This window comes from Nycticebus coucang, chromosome 11 (assembly GCF_027406575.1).
Source record: "Nycticebus coucang isolate mNycCou1 chromosome 11, mNycCou1.pri, whole genome shotgun sequence".
In the NCBI taxonomy this organism is placed as follows: Eukaryota; Metazoa; Chordata; class Mammalia; order Primates; family Lorisidae; genus Nycticebus; species Nycticebus coucang.
Genome location: NC_069790.1, coordinates 95278020 through 95295758, shown reverse-complemented (window position 1 = coordinate 95295758; position 17739 = coordinate 95278020). Strand labels below are relative to the sequence as shown.

The window sequence follows — 17739 nt, the reverse complement described above, 5'->3', positions numbered from 1 at the left end:
GATTCTGTTGAGGTTTGTTTTGTGCCCTAGGGTATGATCAATTTTGGAGAATGTTCCATGGGGTGATGAGAAAAATATCTATTCTTTTATCTTTGGGATGGAGTGTTCTATATGTATCTATGAAGCACACTTGTTCTAGGATCTAATTTAAATCTCTTATATCTTTGTTTAATTTCTGTTTCGAGGATCTGTCCAGCTCTATAGCAGGAGTGCAAAGTGTATATAATGACAACCCTGGGATTGTATCTTAAAATACCTCCTATGCCCTCATTTCCATAAATCAGTTACCCTGATGTTGTTAAACAAACTGAAGGCTTTACCTCCAACGATCATAACAAAGAAGGAGAGAAGAAAATGCAAGTACTATAATATTGTACTTAAGGCCAGGAAAGTCAAATGGAAGAAATTAAAAACAAGAATTGCCTTGGGTAGTACCGGCCCCATATGCTGGAAGTGGCAGGTTCAAACCCAGCCCTGGCCAAAATCTGCAAAAAAAAAAAAAAAAAAAAAGAAAGAAAGAAAGAAAAGAAATGCCTTTTCCTTAGTTATATTTGTATGCCTTTATTTGTTATTATTTTTTTAAGAAACAGAGTCTCACTTTGTCACCCTTGGTAGACTGCAGTTGCATCACAGTTCACAGCAACCTCCAGCTCTTGGGATTAGGCGAGTCTCTTGCCTCAGCCTCCCAAGTAGCTGGGACCACAGGTGCCCACCACAATGCTTGGCTATTTCTTTTTTCTTTTGTTGTTGTAGTTTGGCAGGGGTCAGGTTCAAACCTGCCAACCTTGGTATATGGGGCTGGCACCCTACTCACTGAGGCACAGACACCGCCCTTGTGTGCCTTTAATACAGCATACACAATTTACATTGCATATGAAGAGGAAATCCCTACAATCTTTATAACCTAGCTCATAAACTTCAAGATTTTCAGTTGAAAGGAAATAGAATGCTTGTTTCCTTGATCAAATCCAATCTCTCAAACTAGGTAAAAAGAATTTGAGGTACGAAAACAGAAAGATATCTTCTATTCTGTCAAACATAGGATATGCTATCAAGAATGAAAGGAAGAAAGGACTTGCTCAAACTTTTGAAACAAATACAAACAGTACTGCTTGGTCTCGGGATAAGTGAAAAAAGAGATGCCTTTTTGCATGGTGGGTGGGGGGAGGCAATATTGCTTGTTCACATGCTTCAATAAGAAAAGAAGTAACATTTCCAGTAAAATGTCCATTCTTACAATTTCCACATTTTACGATCATCAAAGAGTCAGAAACCCCCAAGAGAAAAGCAAAAATAACAATAACGGGTCGAAAATAAAAATTTAAATCACAATTCTGTGTGCAAAGTGTTAGGTAATTTCTCCAGAAAATCCCTTTCCCCAGAAAGCCCCTTCCTGCTTTTAGCAGACCAAGACTAGCTGTCTCAATCTTAAAGTTACAGCTACCCACTGAAAATTTCAAACTTATGGCCTGCCCCTAATGGCTCTTCCCACCAGAGCCGTAACTCCTTATTGGCTATTCTACTGTCCCATCACCATTCTGAGACTTCCTCTAACTGAACCTTTATAAAGGTGTGCTTTTCTTTTGGTCTCTGTCTCTTTTCTCTCCTCCCTGGTGCTGCTCCGCAGCATTCCTTGCCAATAAAGACATTTTGTACAAGTCTTGGTGGTCTGTGAGATCTCTGTTGGTCGAGTGCCCTTTCATCTGGCATCAGAAGTGGGATCTAATTAGGGAACGCTCCCAAGGGTAGCTTCCACCCCTTCCATGGGATTTTAGCTCCTGGGGGCTCCCTGTCCTCTTCTCACACTCCAGACACTCACCACCTCATCAGCTTGTGCCCATCCGCCAAGATGCTCTAACCAGCACTCAACACTGGCCTCATGTAGACTTGCTGAGTACCCCTGTGGGAGCAAATTTTCCCTAACTGTGGGCTGGGTTGCTTACATACCTGGAGATTCACCAATTTCTCGAGGCTTGAGTTCCCTATTCCCATTGACCTCGCGTGGCCTAGCCCAGGGCTTCCAGGCCTCACACAAAAATTCCTGGCACCAGGTCTCAAGCTGTCCTTGTCTCCAACGGTCTGACACTGAACTGGGGTACAGTTATAACTGTCCTAGACTGTGTTCTTGTCTTCACGGCCAGCAACAAAGCAGCAGAGACATCCGCCCTTTGTCCTGGTCCTCATGTGATTCTGCTCACACTTTATTCCTGCAATAAATCACCATGGGTGCAGGACATTCTGTCCCACCTGACTCCCCCTTAGGGTGCTTATTGTGCCACCTGGTAGAATTAGGATTAGACTTAAAGCCAAAAAAATTAATTAAACTTTCTACTCAGGTTTGGCCACTTTACAAACTAGACAACCAAAGTACCTGGCCAAGCTATGGTTCATTTGATTTTTCTTTAATTCAAGAATTATATAACTATTGTGAGCTCCTTGGCAAATGGAGTAAGGTCGCCTATGTTCAGGGCTTCTCATATCTTAGAACCAAGCCTAATTTATGTTTGGGTGATTCCAAAATCCTTGTAGCAAAGAGCTCTTCTGCTCTCTATCCCCCTGAACCAGACCTATTTGACCCAGCAGATGAACCTCCACTGCACAGGCAAATGGCCACCGGTTCTGAAACCGGAGTAGTTCCTGTTCCGCCCCACCATATTCGGCTCCTCCCTCAACCATACAGTTGCCTCCACCCTCTGTCCCTCCTACTTCCCCATCAACCAATCTGAGCTTGTCTCCTAACTCCTCCCCTCCAACTAGCCCTCAGAGTTCCTCCGGGTCATCTCTCAGCCCACCACCAGATGCTCCAAAAAACACTTCTGGACCTCTTTACCCCTTTCTTCCTCCAGCTCCTCCATATGATGGTCCTACAGTGTCACCATGTAGCAATGTAGACAAATTGCAAACTAATTCTACTGCGTCCATTACTCATCCTTCACTTCCCTCCAGTCCCCTCACCTGATCCCATTCCCATTGGTCTCCAGAATTAGAGGGACCTTCAGTTCCCTCTCACTTCCTGGCCCCGCTCCACAAGGTAGCTGTAGTCAATGGTGTAGTTTCTGATTATGTTCCTTTCCCCATGACTAAACTCACACACCTTAGTTTAGACTAGGTTCCTTTACTTCTAATCCTTCTCATTTTATTCAAGAGCTACAATTTATTACTATGTCCTATCAACTTACCTGGCATGACCTTTTTGTTATTTTAGCTAATACCCTAACCTGTGATGAGCATAAATGAATGTGGGAGAGGGCAAAAGAGACAGCAGATCAATTTTATATGTCAAACAATGAGCATACTACAGGTGACATCGTGGTTTCTAACTCCCAGCCATATTGGAATTATAATAATGCTGGGGGGGGAAAGTAGAGACATTTTTATTACCTGCATTCTTTGCAGACTTAGAGCTTCTGCCAAAAAGGCTATCAATTATAATAAATTACGGGAAGTCTGAGAATCCTTCAGCTTTCCTCTAACACCTTACAGAAGCTTTTGTTAAGTACACTAACTTAGATTCTGAAACAATAGATGGGAAAACATTCTCATGACTTATTTCTTTAACCAAAGTTACCCCGACATCAAACTTAAGCTAAAGCACTTGGAGCACAGACCCCCTGACACCCCAGGCCATGACCTTAGACACAGCCTTTAAGGTTTACATGGGGCGAGATGATGTTTTCCGAAGAGAAAATAAAAAATCTCAAACCCAAGATTATCAAATGCTAGCTCAAAACATTACAGTGTCACTAAGGCCACCTAACCTGCCTAAGTCATTGGGGCCAAAGGCCCCTTCATGACTTAACCACCTGGACCATGCTACAAATGTGGTGAAGAAGGCCACTGGGTACAACATTGCCCCAATCCTAGCCCCCACCAGGGCCATGCCCTCTCTGTAAAAGAAAGGACCATTGGAAGGCTGACTGCCCCTTGGCCCAGAGAGGATATGGGACCAGCCAACCTGCAGCACCTACAGCAGACTTGTTGGGGCTTGCCTCTTCTGAGGACTGAAGAGACCCTGGCTTCTCTCACCCAACAAAGATCACCTCTGCAGAGCGAAGGGTAACCCTGATGGTGGCAGGTAGAATGATCGCCTTCCTATTAGATATAGAAGCTAGCTTCTTAGTTCTTAAAGAGTTCAGTGGTCCTACATCTCTGTCGCCTACCTCTGTTGTCGGGGTAGAGGGTTTTTCCCACCGTTCAAGTCAAATTCCTTTTTTACACTGCATGATTGGCAATTTCTCATTTATTCATTCCTTTTTGATATCCAGTTTCCCTTCTGGGATGTGACATACTGAAAGAAAATATTACCATGAGAATGTGACCACCTCTCACTCCCTACCATAGGAATGTGACCACCTCTCACTCCCTACCATAGGAATGTGACCTTTCGTAACTGTTCCAGGAGATAGCCCCAGGAGCTGCAGCAAATGTTTACTATTAAGCAAATATTTGACTGTTAGTCTTGTCTTAAGACAGTTGAATAATGAACCAGAGTTCTTCTTATCTGGAGAGCCCCTGCTATGTCTACTCCCCCCCCCCCCACTTTATGGTTAGAGTCCCTGCTATGTCTGCTATTCCCGCCTACTTTGTAGTTTTTGCCTTTATAAGCTTGTAAAAACTGCTGTGCAGGGCTTGACTCCTCGGCTTCTAAAAGAGTTGTGGGTCAAGCCCCGGCATGCAGGAATAAAAATCCTCTTGCATTTTTGCATCAAGTGCCGTCTCTTGCAATTGATTGGGGTGGTCAGAGCTCCGGGCAGAGTGGGGGTTCTGCCCCAAGTCTTTCATTTGGGGGCTCGTCCGGGAGATAATGACCACCCCTCACCTGCAGAGTCGACCTTGGAGGTAAGAAAGGGGTACCCCGAAAACTGTCTAGTCTGTGTCTTCAGTCCTTTTGTTTGACTTTGTGTGCGCGCTTTTGATTTCGCAGCCGTTCGGCACCTCGTGAGAGTGGCCGGACAGTGGTCGGTAGACGTGCCCAGAGGACCACAGGCTGAAACCCTGGGGGACGCCCCAGGAATTGAGGAGAACCAGGGATGCCTGGTTGTCTCCTGCTGTAAGGGCGCTGGTCGAGTCTGGTTGTTCAATCAAAAATTACGGGAAACGTGCCCGTCTGATTCTGTTATAGGCTTGTGAAGGACCAAGTGTGGTAGGTGGGTCCTTGTACCTGTAATATTTCTGTTATTTCTGTTATTTGTGTTTCTGACATATCCACTGACGATGGGACAGACTATGACAACCCCTCTGAGTTTAACTCTAGATCATTGGACTGAAGTGAAGAGAAGAGGTCGTGATCTGTCAGTAGAGGTTAAAAAAGGCCCATGGCAGACTTTCTGCTCCTCGGAGTGGCCTACTTTTAACGTCGGCTGGCCCTCAGGAGGAACCTTTGACTTATCTCTTATTTTTGCTATTAAAGAGATTGTTTTTCAGAGAGGACCGGGAGCCCATCTGGATCAACAACCTTACATCATAGTCTGGCAGGACCTGGTGCAGAATCCGCCCCCCTGGGTTCGGCCGTGGACTGCCACATCCAGGCCCCCGTCTAATCCTCAGGTGCTCGCTGTCCAATCTTCCGGTCCCAGAAAAGGGGGCGACAGTTCGGACCCCCCTAAGAAGATCTACCCAGAAATCCAGACTGATCATCTTCTCCTCGACCCTCCACTCCCTCCTCCCCCATACCCTCCCGCCTTGGCTCCTGTCGGGGGGCAGGGAGGACCAGCATCGCCGGATCCGGCAATTGCCCCCTCTGCACCCCCGGGGGAACCTTCACTGGGGCCCGCACAAGGTACCAGGAGTCACCGCCGTGGAGGAGTGTCTCCCAACACTACTGTTGCCCTACCCGAGGGCATACGGCCCCCTGCCGGTGGCAACAGATGAGGGACCACCTCCTCTCCAGCCCCTCCAGTACTGGCCATTTTCTTCCGCAGACCTGTATAACTGGAAAATTAATCACCCCCCTTTTTCAGAAGACCCCCAACGCCTGACTGGGCTGGTAGAGTCCCTGATGTTCTCTCATCAGCCCACATGGGATGACTGCCAGCAGCTCATACAGACTCTCTTCACTACTGAAGAGAGGGAGAGGATTTTACTAGAAGCTAGGAAGAATGTACTTGGGGCGGACGGGCGTCCTATCCAGCTCCCCAACATCATCAAGGCTGCCTTTCCCCTCTCCAGACCGGACTGGGATTTCAACACGGCAGAAGGTAGGGAGCGACTGTCAGTCTATCGCCAGGCTCTAGTGGCTGGCCTCCGTGGGGCGGCAAGACGCCCCACTAATTTGGCTAAGGTAAGAGAAGTAATACAGGGGGCCATGGAACCCCCCTCCGTGTTTCTTGAGCATCTAATGGAAGCTTTTAGGCATTACACACCATTTGACCCTGCCTCTGAAGGACAGAGGGCTTCTGTGGCTATGACTTTCATAGGGCAGTCAGCTGTAGACATTAAAAGAAAGCTGCAGAGAATTGAAGGATTGCAGGACTATACCTTGCAGGATTTAGTTAAGGAAGCTGAGAAAGTATACCATAAAAGAGAAACTGAGGAAGAAAAAGAGCAGAGAAAGGAGAAAGAGAGAGAAGAAAGGGAAAATAAGAGAGACCGAAGACAGGAGAAAAACTTAACAGGGATTTTGGCCGCAGTAGTAGGGGAGAAGAGCCAGGAACAGATCCAAGGTAGAACTAAGAAGTCAGGTAGCCTGGGCATCCGCGTCCCGTTAGATAAGGATCAATGTGCCTACTGTAAGGAAAAGGGGCACTGGGCCAGGGAATGTCCTAAAAAAAAGAAGAAAGAACTCTCCAAGAAAGTACTGGCCTTAGAGGAAGAAGAAGATTAGCGGGGACGGGGCTCGGAACCCCTCCCCGAGCCTAGGGTAATACTTAAGGTGGAGGGGAAGCCAGTTGAGTTCCTTGTAGACACCGGAGCTCAACACTCAGTCCTACTCGAACCATCAGGACCTGTCTCCAAGAAAAAATCCTGGGTTGGGGCCACAGGGCATCAGCAGTACTCATGGACTACCCGAAGATCAGTAGATCTGGGAGTGGGACGGGTAACCCACTCGTTCTTAATTATCCCTGAGTGCCCTGCGCCCCTCCTCGGGAGAGATTTACTCACCAAAATGGAAGCCCAAATCACTTTTACTCCTGATGGCCCAGAGGTAACCCAAAATAAGAGGGTAACAGCCCTGACCATGCGTTTAGAGGATGAACACAGACTCTTTGAAAAGCAGCGGGAGAAAGGGACTAGTCTCGTAAATGACTGGCTAGAAAAATATCCCGGGACATGGGCCGAAACTGCTGGAATGGGACTGGCCGCAGAAAGGCCGCCTATAGTCATAGAACTCAAAGCTACTTCCACTCCTGTGGCAGTGTGCCAACATCCTATGACTAAGGAAGCTCGGGAAGGAATTAAGCCTCACATTCAGCATCTCCTACAGCTGGGCATACTAATAAAATGCCAGTCACCATGGAACACGCCCTTATTACCCGTCAAGAAACCCGGCACAGGAGACTATCGCCCTGTGCAGGACTTAAGAGAAGTAAACAAGCGGGCGCAAGACATCCACCCCACCGTGCCTAACCCTTATAATCTGTTAAGCTCTCTCCCTCCAAACCATATCTGGTACACTGTCCTGGATTTAAAGGATGCCTTCTTCTGCCTCCGACTACACTCCTCTAGCCAGAACATCTTCGCATTTGAATGGAGAGACCCGGACTCTGGAACAACGGGGCAATTGACATGGACCCGACTTCCACAGGGGTTTAAGAACTCCCCAACCATCTTTGATGAAGCCCTCCACCAAGACCTAGCTCACTTTCGCGCCAGCCACCCTCAGGTAACGCTCCAACAATATGTAGATGACTTACTACTAGCTGGAACAACAAAAGAAGAGTGCTATCGGGGCACAGAACTGTTGCTAGAAGAACTAGCCCGCTTAGGATATCGAGCCTCTGCTAAAAAAGCCCAGATCTGCCAGAAAGAGGTAACGTACCTGGGTTACACCTTAAGAGGAGGGCAGAGATGGTTAACAGAAGCCAGGAAGCATACTGTGACTCAGATTCCAGTTCCCCGCTCGCCCCGCCAGGTGCGAGAATTCTTAGGAACTGCGGGGTTCTGCCGCTTATGGATACCGGGGTTTGCTACTCTGGCAGCTCCCCTCTACCCTTTGACCAAGGAAGGCACTCCCTTCGAGTGGGGTGCCAGCCAACAGCGGGCCTTTGACAACATTAAAAAGGCATTATTATCAGCCCCGGCCCTGGCTCTACCAGATGTAACAAAGCCCTTTGTCCTATACGTAGATGAGAAGAGAGGAGTGGCCCGAGGGGTGCTGACGCAGCCTTTAGGGCCATGGAAAAGACCGGTAGCATACCTCTCCAAGAAATTGGACCCCGTCGCTGGTGGTTGGCCAGCCTGTCTGAGGTCTGTGGCGGCAGTAGCGGTACTGGTAAAAGATGCAGACAAATTGACTATGGGGCAGAAGTTGACAGTCATTGCCCCCCATGCTTTAGAAAGCATCATCAGACAGCCCCCTGACCGGTGGCTGTCTAATGCCCGCATGACACATTACCAGAGTCTCCTATTAAACGGAGACAGAGTCCAGTTTGGCCCACCTGTCATCCTCAACCCAGCTACCCTATTACCTGATACCTCTGTCCAGAAAGATGTATTACACACATGCCAAGAAGTACTGGCTGAGGAAACTGGAACTCGGAAGGACCTCTGTGATCAGCACCTGCCGGATGCCCAGCTGACCTGGTTCACTGATGGGAGCAGCTCCATAATAGAAGGTAAAAGGGTGGCCGGGGTGGCGGTAGTGGACGATAAGCAGACCATCTGGGCAAGTAGTCTGCCTGAAGGGACGTTGGCCCAGAAGGCCGAGCTGGTCGTCTTGACCCAGGCCTTACGTTTGGCAGAAGGGAAAAAAGTTAACATATACACCGATAGCAGGTATGCTTTTGCTACGGCCCATGTTCATGGGGCCATTTACAGGCAGCGAGGACTGCTGACTTCAGCAGGAAAAGAAATTAAACACAAGGAAGAAATCCTAAGTCTACTGGAGGCTGTTCACCTCCCTAAGAAAGTGGCCATTATCCACTGCCCTGGGCATCAGAAAGGGGGGTCCAGAGTTGCCGAGGGAAACCAAAGAGCCGACCGAGAAGCTAAGCTAGCAGCTCAAAGGCTCAACATCCTGCCGCTATATGAAAACACTTTAAGGCCTAGCCTTAAAGAAATAGCATCCCCCCTTGTCAAACACTTTAAATATTCGGAGCGGGATCTCGAGAGAATGAACAGATTAGGCCTCCACTTAGAATCCCCAGAGGGGATCCGAGAAACTCTGGAAAGAAAAATCATCCTCCCTGAGGAGCAGGCGATCACCTTTCTCAGACAACTTCATAAATTAACTCATTTGGGCCCCAAGCATCTAAGAACTATTGTTCAGTCCTCCCCATACTATATTATGGAATTAAGTAAACTCGTTGACGCAGCTGCAAAAGAGTGCAGACCTTGCCAATTAGTAAACACCCAGCCTAGCACATTACCTAAGGGAAGACGACTCCGAGGAGATCATCCTGGAAGCTACTGGGAAACAGATTTTACAGAGATTAAGCCGGCCAAATACGGATACAAGTACTTGCTGGTGTTCATAGATACTTTCTCAGGATGGGTCGAGGCTTTTCCTACAAAAAGGGAGACTGCTCAAGTTGTAGCCAAAATAATATTAGAAGAAATTTTTCCAAGATTTGGGCTACCCAAGGTAATCGGATCCGACAATGGTCCCGCTTTTGTTGCCCAGGTTAATCAAGGTTTAGCCAAAATCCTGGGGCTTGAGTGGAAATTACATTGTGCTTATCGGCCCCAAAGCTCAGGGCAGGTAGAGAGGATAGGACCCTAAAAGAGGCCATGACTAAATTATCCTTAGAGACTGGCATTACTGACTGGACAGTCCTCCTTCACTTTGCCCTGTTCCGTGTGCGCAACACCCCTAGCACACTCAAGCTGACCCCCTTTGAAATCCTATATGGAGCTCACCCCCCACTTGTTGCCATGCAGCACCTCCCTTCCCCAGAATCTTACTCCTCTCAATCTCTATACACCAGATTAAAAGCCCTTGAAACTGTGCAAAAGGAGGTGTGGAGCCGGCTGATCGAGGCCTACAAGCCCGGGGATCTGCAAATACCTCACCAGTTCCAGGTTGGAGATTCGGTGTACATCCGGCGCCACCGGACAGCCAACCTTGAACCACGGTGGAAAGGACCATACCTAGTGCTGCTCACAACCCCGACGGCAATAAAAGTTGATGGCATCACAGCCTGGATCTACGCATCTCATGTCAAACCAGCACCGCCGCCAGACTCCGGGTGGAAAGTGGAAAAGACGGACAACCCCCTCAAGCTCCGCATTCGCCGCAGTAGCCCTGCTCCTGCTGATACAACTCCCGGTGATAAGTAGCTCCGGTCCCAACCCCCATGCCCCCCAGAGGTTAACCTGGCAGGTTCTCTCTCAGACTGGTGATGTAGTATGGAGTACTACAAAAGAAGACCCTCCTTGGATCTGGTGGCCGTCCCTCACCCCAGATATTTGCACCTTAATAGCAGGGCTAGATAATTGGGATATCTCCGATGAGACCTTTAAAGAGGTTCCATTGAGCCTTGATCACCATTTAACAAAGCACTCACTTACCCAAGGCTCCACATCCCAAGGCCAGTACGTTGCAGACGCCCCTGGCTGTGGCAACTTGCCCGCCCAGCGCCGGATGCGACAAACGGAGTTCTATATCTGTCCCCGGGACGGGAGAACGAGAAGCCAAGCCAACAGATGTGGGGGGGTAGAAAATTTCTATTGTAAACAATGGGGATGTGAGACGACTGGGCGGGCCTTCTGGCACCCCTTCTCCTCTTGGGACTTAATAACCGTAAAGAGGAGCAGTACAGGAGCAGGGTCAAACCCCCTAAATATTTCCTTCACGGAGAGGGGGAAACAAGCCCGAGATTGGATAAAAGGAAGAACATGGGGATTCCGTTTCTATATGTCAGGGTGGGATAAAGGATTTACCTTCTTCATCAAATTAAAAATAGAGACCCCCATCGCTGTCCAGATAGGACCCAACATCGTACTCTCAGGACAGCAGCCGCCAGCCAGGCCGCCTATTTCTCCCCGTATGCCCCAGACTTCGGGGAGCACCCAATTTACTGAGGCCAGCACAGCCCCATCGCCTGCGAAACTGTCTCCCCAGGTAACATCCCCGGAGACTCCAAGCACCGGGCAGAGACTTCTTAACTTAATACAGGGGGCTTTCAATGTCCTCAATACTTCCAACCCTAATCTTACTGAATCTTGCTGGTTGTGTCTAGCCTCAGGCCCGCCCTATTACGAAGGGATCGCCTTCTCAGGTATCTTCCAAAATACCACCTCCCATAATTCCTGTGACTGGGGATCCAAGATCACCCTTACAGCAGTCTCTGGGTGAGGTATTTGCCTAGGCACGATCCCCGAAAATCGCCAGCATCTGTGTAATCAGACCATTAAAAGCCCATCAACCACTACCAATTATTATCTAGTGCCCCCTAAAGGAGGATGGTGGGCTTGCAGCACCGGGCTAACCCCGTGCATTTCCTCATCAGTGTTTAACTCCACTGCAGACTACTGTATCCTCGTACAATTAATACCTAGAGTTATCTATCACGAGGCGAGTTCCTTCGAGGCAGAATTCGATCTCAGACCCCGTAGACAGAAGAGGGAACCAGTCTCTATTACTCTAGCTGTCCTGATGGGTATAGGGGTGGCGGCCGGAGTAGGAACAGGAACGGCTGCGCTTGTCCAGACTCCACAGTATCTCGAAGAACTGAGAGCAGCTGTAGATGAGGACCTAAAAGCCATAGAACAATCAATCACAAAATTAGAAGAGTCACTAACATCCTTATCTGAAGTAGTATTGCAGAATAGATGGGGACTCGATCTCCTGTTCCTAAAAGATGGAGGGTTATGCGCTGCACTAAGAGAAGAATGCTGTTTCTATGTAGATCACTCTGGTATGGTAAAAGACTCCATGTCTAAACTCAGGGAGAGACTAGAAAAAAGACAACAAGATCGGGAGGCCCATCAAGGATGGTTTGAAAGTTGGTACAGCCGATCACCTTGGTTCACCACTCTCGTTTCCAGTTTAATAGGCCCTCTTATTATACTGCTTCTAATTCTTACCTTTGGGCCCTACATTTTCAACCGTATAGTGACCTTCGTCCAGGAGAGAGTGAGTGCTGTACAAGTGTTAATGCTCAGACAGCATTACCAGTCTCTCCGCCAGGACGATAGCCATGAGAATGAATACATAGAGCCAGAAGTTCCATGATTAGAACTTCCCAAAAAAACAAATGGGGGAATGAAAGAAAATATTACCATGAGAATGTGACCACCTCTCACTCCCTACCATAGGAATGTGACCACCTCTCACTCCCTATCATAGGAATGTGACATTTTGTAACTGTTCCAGGAGATAGCCCCAGGAGCTGCAGCAAATGTTTACTATTAAGCAAATATTTGACTGTTAGTCTTGTCTTAAGACAGTTGAATAATGAACCAGAGTTCTTCTTATCTGGAGAGCCCCTGCTATGTCTACTCCCCCCCCCCACTTTATGGTTAGAGTCCCTGCTATGTCTGCTATTCCCGCCTACTTTGTAGTTTTTGCCTTTATAAGCTTGTAAAAACTGCTGTGCAGGGCTTGACTCCTCGGCTTCTAAAAGAGTTGTGGGTCAAGCCCCGGCATGCAGGAATAAAAATCCTCTTGCGTTTTTGCATCAAGTGCCGTCTCTTGCGATTGATTGGGGTGGTCAGAGCTCCGGGCAGAGTGGGGGGTTCTGCCCCAAGTCTTTCAATACTTTCCAAATTAGATGCCGCCCTCACTTTTGATTTTAAATTAATAGATGCTGACCCATGTCCTTCTGCCTCACTCTGCCATGTCCTTTCCCAAGCCATCAAAAACTCGTCACCCTGGCCCATTCCACCAGAGCAAGTAAATCCTAAGGTTTGGGATACTAAAACCCCCTCAATTGCCTCCTGCTTCCAGTTCTTGTTAAGCTAAAAGACTGTAGGATAATATTTAAAAATAAACATATCCTACATCAAGCACACAAAGTAAATTCAGTGTGAGTTTAAAATGACATGCTTTTCTTCCAGAGGCTTAAGAGGCTTGGACCCCAATGGGAGAGTTAGGCTTATGGAGTTACGAATTTCTTAGGCCTTTTCTCTGAAGCAGTACACCCCATGAAGACTGAGATCAAAGGGCATGCCGCCCTTCCTCAGAGATAGGGCCAGAGGGTTGACATATGTTAACAACATATTGTCAGAGGCCTATAGGTGCTTTGCCCTGAAGGAAGGTCACAGATATTACTTCATACTGAGTAAACTGAGTGAATGCTTAAAGATATTCTTCTATCAACTCTGTTCCCCTATGGCTATTTCGTCTTTGTAACCTGCTCGTAAACTAGTCACTGTTTAGAAGAAGAGTTTTACTACACAAGTGGTTGCATTGATATGATAAATATTTCCTTTTAAGTTAAATTACAGGTATGTAAAAAAGAAGATAAGATGATGAAACTAATAGATAATGGATTAGGTGTGTACGTGACTGGAAGAGTATAAAACTAAAACTTGGAATAAAGAATTTCGTTATATGCCATTCCAGCGTGTACAGTCTGTTTCTTGACTTAATAATTACAGGGGCGAGTTTACACCTACAGCAAAGCTGCTGCTCATTCGCATCTCCGGTCACAAAACAAAGACCCCTCTGTTTTTCCTTCTCGACATCAATATCCACTTCCCCAATCTAGTCTCCTGGGACTTCAACCTATAATACAGGATCTCCTGGAAAAAGGATTTTTGTGACCTGCCCACTCACCATATAATATTCCCATACTAGCAATTAAAAAACCTAATGGCACCTATCACTTAATACAAGATCTAAGACTCATCAACTCTGCAGTCATTCCTATATACCCAGTAGTCCCTAATCCATACACCCTCCTATCAACCATCCCACCTCGTACCACTTATTTCTGTGTGCTAGACCTCAAAGATGCCTTCTTCTCCATTCCCTTACACCCTAATTGCCAAGATCTATTTGCCTTCACATGGACTGACCCTACTTCTCAGACTTCTTCCCAAGTTAGTTGGACTGTAGTCCTCTGGGAATTTCGTGATAGCTCCCACTTATTTGGCCAGACATTATCATGAGACCTCCAGTCCTATAATCCCTCCCCTTCAACCTTGGTTGAGTATGTCGATGACCTCCTGCTCTATAGTCCCACCTTACATGACTCTAAGCGAGACACCTATTCCCTCCTTAATTTCCTTGCAGATAGGGGATATAGAGTCTCTCCCTCAAAGGTTCAATTATTCCAACAGGAAGTCACTTACCTTAGTGTCCTTTTGTCCCCAGGCTTCAAAGCTATTACCTTAGACAGAAAAAAAACCTTCTTTGCAACTTTCCTCTACCCACCACAGAACAAGAACTCCTCTCCTTTTTAGGATTAGCTAGATACCTCAGAGCATGGATTCCCAACTTTTCTCTACCTCAGAGCATGGATTCCCAACTTTTCTCTCCTAGCTGCTCCATTATATAATGCTACTCCAGGTGACCCTCATAAGGCTCTCCTAACCTCCATGTCCAATTCCTTTAAATCTCTACAGTGTGCTTTATTAGAAGCTCCAGCCCTCTACCTTCTTGATCTTTCTCGCCATTTCCTCCTATATGCCACAGAAAACCGTGGGTTTGCTCTCAGCATGCTTGGACATCGGCTAAGCCCCACCTTTCCTCCAGTTGCTTATTTCTCAAAATAGTTAGATCATACTGTTCCAGGTTAGGCCCCTTGTCTCAAGGCAATGGCAGCCGCAGTTACTCTAATACAAGAAGGAAGAAACTCACTTTAGGTTCCCTTACTACTGTCTTATCCCCTCATTCTCTATCTGATCTTTTGACATACAAAAATCAGACCCTGCCACGGAGTCTGAAATCATCACTAACAAAGTCCAATCACTCCAAGAAAGCCTCAAATTCTGAAAAAAACAACATGAATTGGCTATTCTACCATCCTGTCACCATTCTGAGACTTCCCCTAACTGAACCTATATAAAGGTGTGCTTTTCTCTCTCCCTCTCTCTTCTCCTTGGTGCTGCTCTGCAGCATCCCTCGCCAATAAAGACTTGTCATACAAGCCTTGGTGGTCTGTGAGATCTCTGCCCGTGGAGTGCCCCCCCCCCCCCCCCCGTCACAAAGTACTATATTTAAAATGCTGAGGAAAATTTAAAAGAAACGGTTTCAATTTGAGAAAAACGTCTATGATGGTTGTAATTTCCAATTGTTGACGCTAAAGAAAATAGAAAAAGGGCAGAGTCTAGACTAGTAAGAAGTTTTGAAATAAATGTTAACCCAAATATTCTCAGCCTGCCATAGATTTTTCAGGGCATAGCTACTGTCCATTCACTTATCATCTCATAGCTTCTTTTTTCTCACAGATCTCTCCCACTTTCCTTGTTTTCAAAATAGTTTAGTGGTTTACGTTTCTAAAAGATGGCAATATTACCATAAAAAACTGCTATGTTTCTTCTGTATTAAATAGAAGGTAAAAAGATTCTATCTCTGGATGTGTAGTTTTACAGTTATTGTGGAACACTGGAGCTTGTATTTACTGTCTCTTCTCCCAGAATCTCCGCCTCCACATTCCAGGCCTTGTGGACCAGGGGCCGGAGAGTCGGGCTTCCGCGCCCCACCGGGGTCCTCACGGGCGCTCGGTGAAGGTGCCCCCCCGCAGAAGGGAGGAGGCTGCTCGGCGGCGGAGGCGAACCTGAACTCACAGCCTCTCTTCAAGCAGCACTCGCTGGGTCCGGGCACCCTTCCGACCCGGCGGAAAGCCGGAGGCCGAGGCCGGCTCCGCGGACCGCACCTCCACCCCGTCCGCCGGGGGCGCCTCGGCCGGAGGGGCGGGGTCCGGGCCGACGCGGGGCGCCGGGTCCTCCCGGCCCTGCGCCCGTTTCGGCGCGCTCCCCCGCGGCCTCCGTCCAGTGGTCTCGTCCGCCCCCGCTGCCATGTTGGATTTCGCGGCCGCCGCCGCCGCCGCTGCGGGAGGGTTCTAGGAGGAGTTGGGAGTTTAGCGCAGTCGCTGGAGCGCGAGGACAACGACCATCCGGCACGAACCTAGCCGGGCGGGAGCTGGGAGCGGCCCTCAGGCGGCCCGCGGTCAGCTTGGTCCTCCCTTGGCGGCGTCCTCCCCGAGCCGGAGGAGCGGCGGGATGCCGCGCCTGTGACCCCGGTCCTCCCGCCTCTGTCACCGAGAGTGGGGACGAGCTCTCGCCCACTCGCCGGAGCAGACGGCCCTGGACTCCCAACCCTGCCGGCGGGTGATGAGCTCCGGCCAGCAACAGCCGCCGCCGCAGCGGAGGGTCACCAACGTGGGGTCCCTGCTGCTCACCCCGCTCTTCACCCTTCTCGGCAAGAAATGTGTGGTCAGTGGCCAAGACGCGCGTCGCCACCCTCGACCTCGAGGCCGGGAACTGGGAGTGAGGAAGGAGGCGGGAGAGGCCCCGGGGAGGGTCCTGCAGCCGGACAGGCCTCCAGCCAGCCCCGGCCCGGCTTCGGCGACTCTAGCCCTGCTCCCCGGGTGCGCGCCGGGGCGGCCGGACGCCTCCCCAGCCGCTGGGGAACAAGGGAGTGTCACTCCGCAGGCCTGCCCTGGGACCCAGCTTGGCCGGGCACCCGTCGGCGTCCTTGCTGCTGGTTAAAACTTTACTTTCAGGCCACAAGGGGATTTTCTTCCTGCAGGAGCTGCGTCATCTCAACAAAGGGGCCCCTGTTCTGGCTCTTGCTACACTTCCCAGGGGAGATACGGTTCTTAATAATTTTGGATTCGAGGCGTGACTGTAGGTGGGGTTTAATTTCCCTTTAGAATTCCAGGAGAGAATGAAGTCAAGACCAAGTTTCCTGATATTCTTCTGATCAGAAAAACGACGAGAGCGGTTACTGCACCCACTGCACCCCCATTGCAGAGAAAGGGTGTATTTCTCCAGCAGCCTGACCTAGCCTAGGCCTCGTTTCTACTCTTCTTCTCCTTGTATGTTTCTTTGTTTGTTTTCCTCTTCGTGGAAGGGTGCCGCTCGCCACCCCCCAGCACCCACGCAACCATGCACAAAGAAACCTCAGTGTCTGCTAGTTCTTGGTTTGGGGGGCTGAGAATGCTTAGGTGGGCGCTGTAGGGCGGATTCCAACCCCAGATGCCTGGCCAGCCGGGAGAGAAGTGCTTCGTTTTCTTCATTCATTGTAAATACATGTATTGAGTAACTAAATGTTGAGGTCAAAATCAGGACATGTTGATACTTTCCCTCAGGTGTTTACTAGATCTAAAACGGGAGATAAGCGTGTATAGGTGAGTGTGGGTAAGTCAGTACTTAAAGAGTGATGTCTAAAAGGCTGCCTGTCTGGAGGGAAGATGCCTTGGCTTCGTAGTCAGCAAGCAGGAAACGGGTTCAAATTCAGGGTCACTTTGGACAACTTTCTTAACCTTTCCTAGATTTGGTTTTCTTACCTGTAAAACAGAGATACTCTCTCATGGGATTCTATAGATTAGAAGGACTGTGTGTAAATATATAGAAACTATTTTTATAAAGGTTTAGGAGATCGAAGGAGAGGATGGTAGGAGACAGCATGAGTAAAACCATTTAAAACCATTTTAGAATGGGTGATACCTGAATATTTAAGATTAATAG

At 48.4% G+C, this 17739-nt stretch overlaps 2 protein-coding genes across 2 annotated transcripts in view; one reads left to right on the top strand and one right to left on the bottom strand.

The window, feature by feature from the left end:
- The window catches only part of LOC128598363 (translation initiation factor IF-2-like), a 41673-nt gene that overhangs the window by 15492 nt on the left and 8442 nt on the right, over positions 1–17739 (bottom strand). The window contains exon 3 of the mRNA XM_053608712.1: positions 15564–16620. Coding sequence (XP_053464687.1) covers positions 15844–16620 — 777 coding nt within the window. The 3' untranslated portion in view covers positions 15564–15843. The remainder of the gene's footprint in view (positions 1–15563; positions 16621–17739) is intronic.
- LOC128598364 (uncharacterized) lies at positions 4081–15828 on the top strand. Its single transcript, XM_053608713.1, is given in 4 exon segments — positions 4081–4173; positions 5891–9698; positions 9701–9732; positions 15685–15828. Coding segments are annotated over 4 exon segments (4077 nt in total).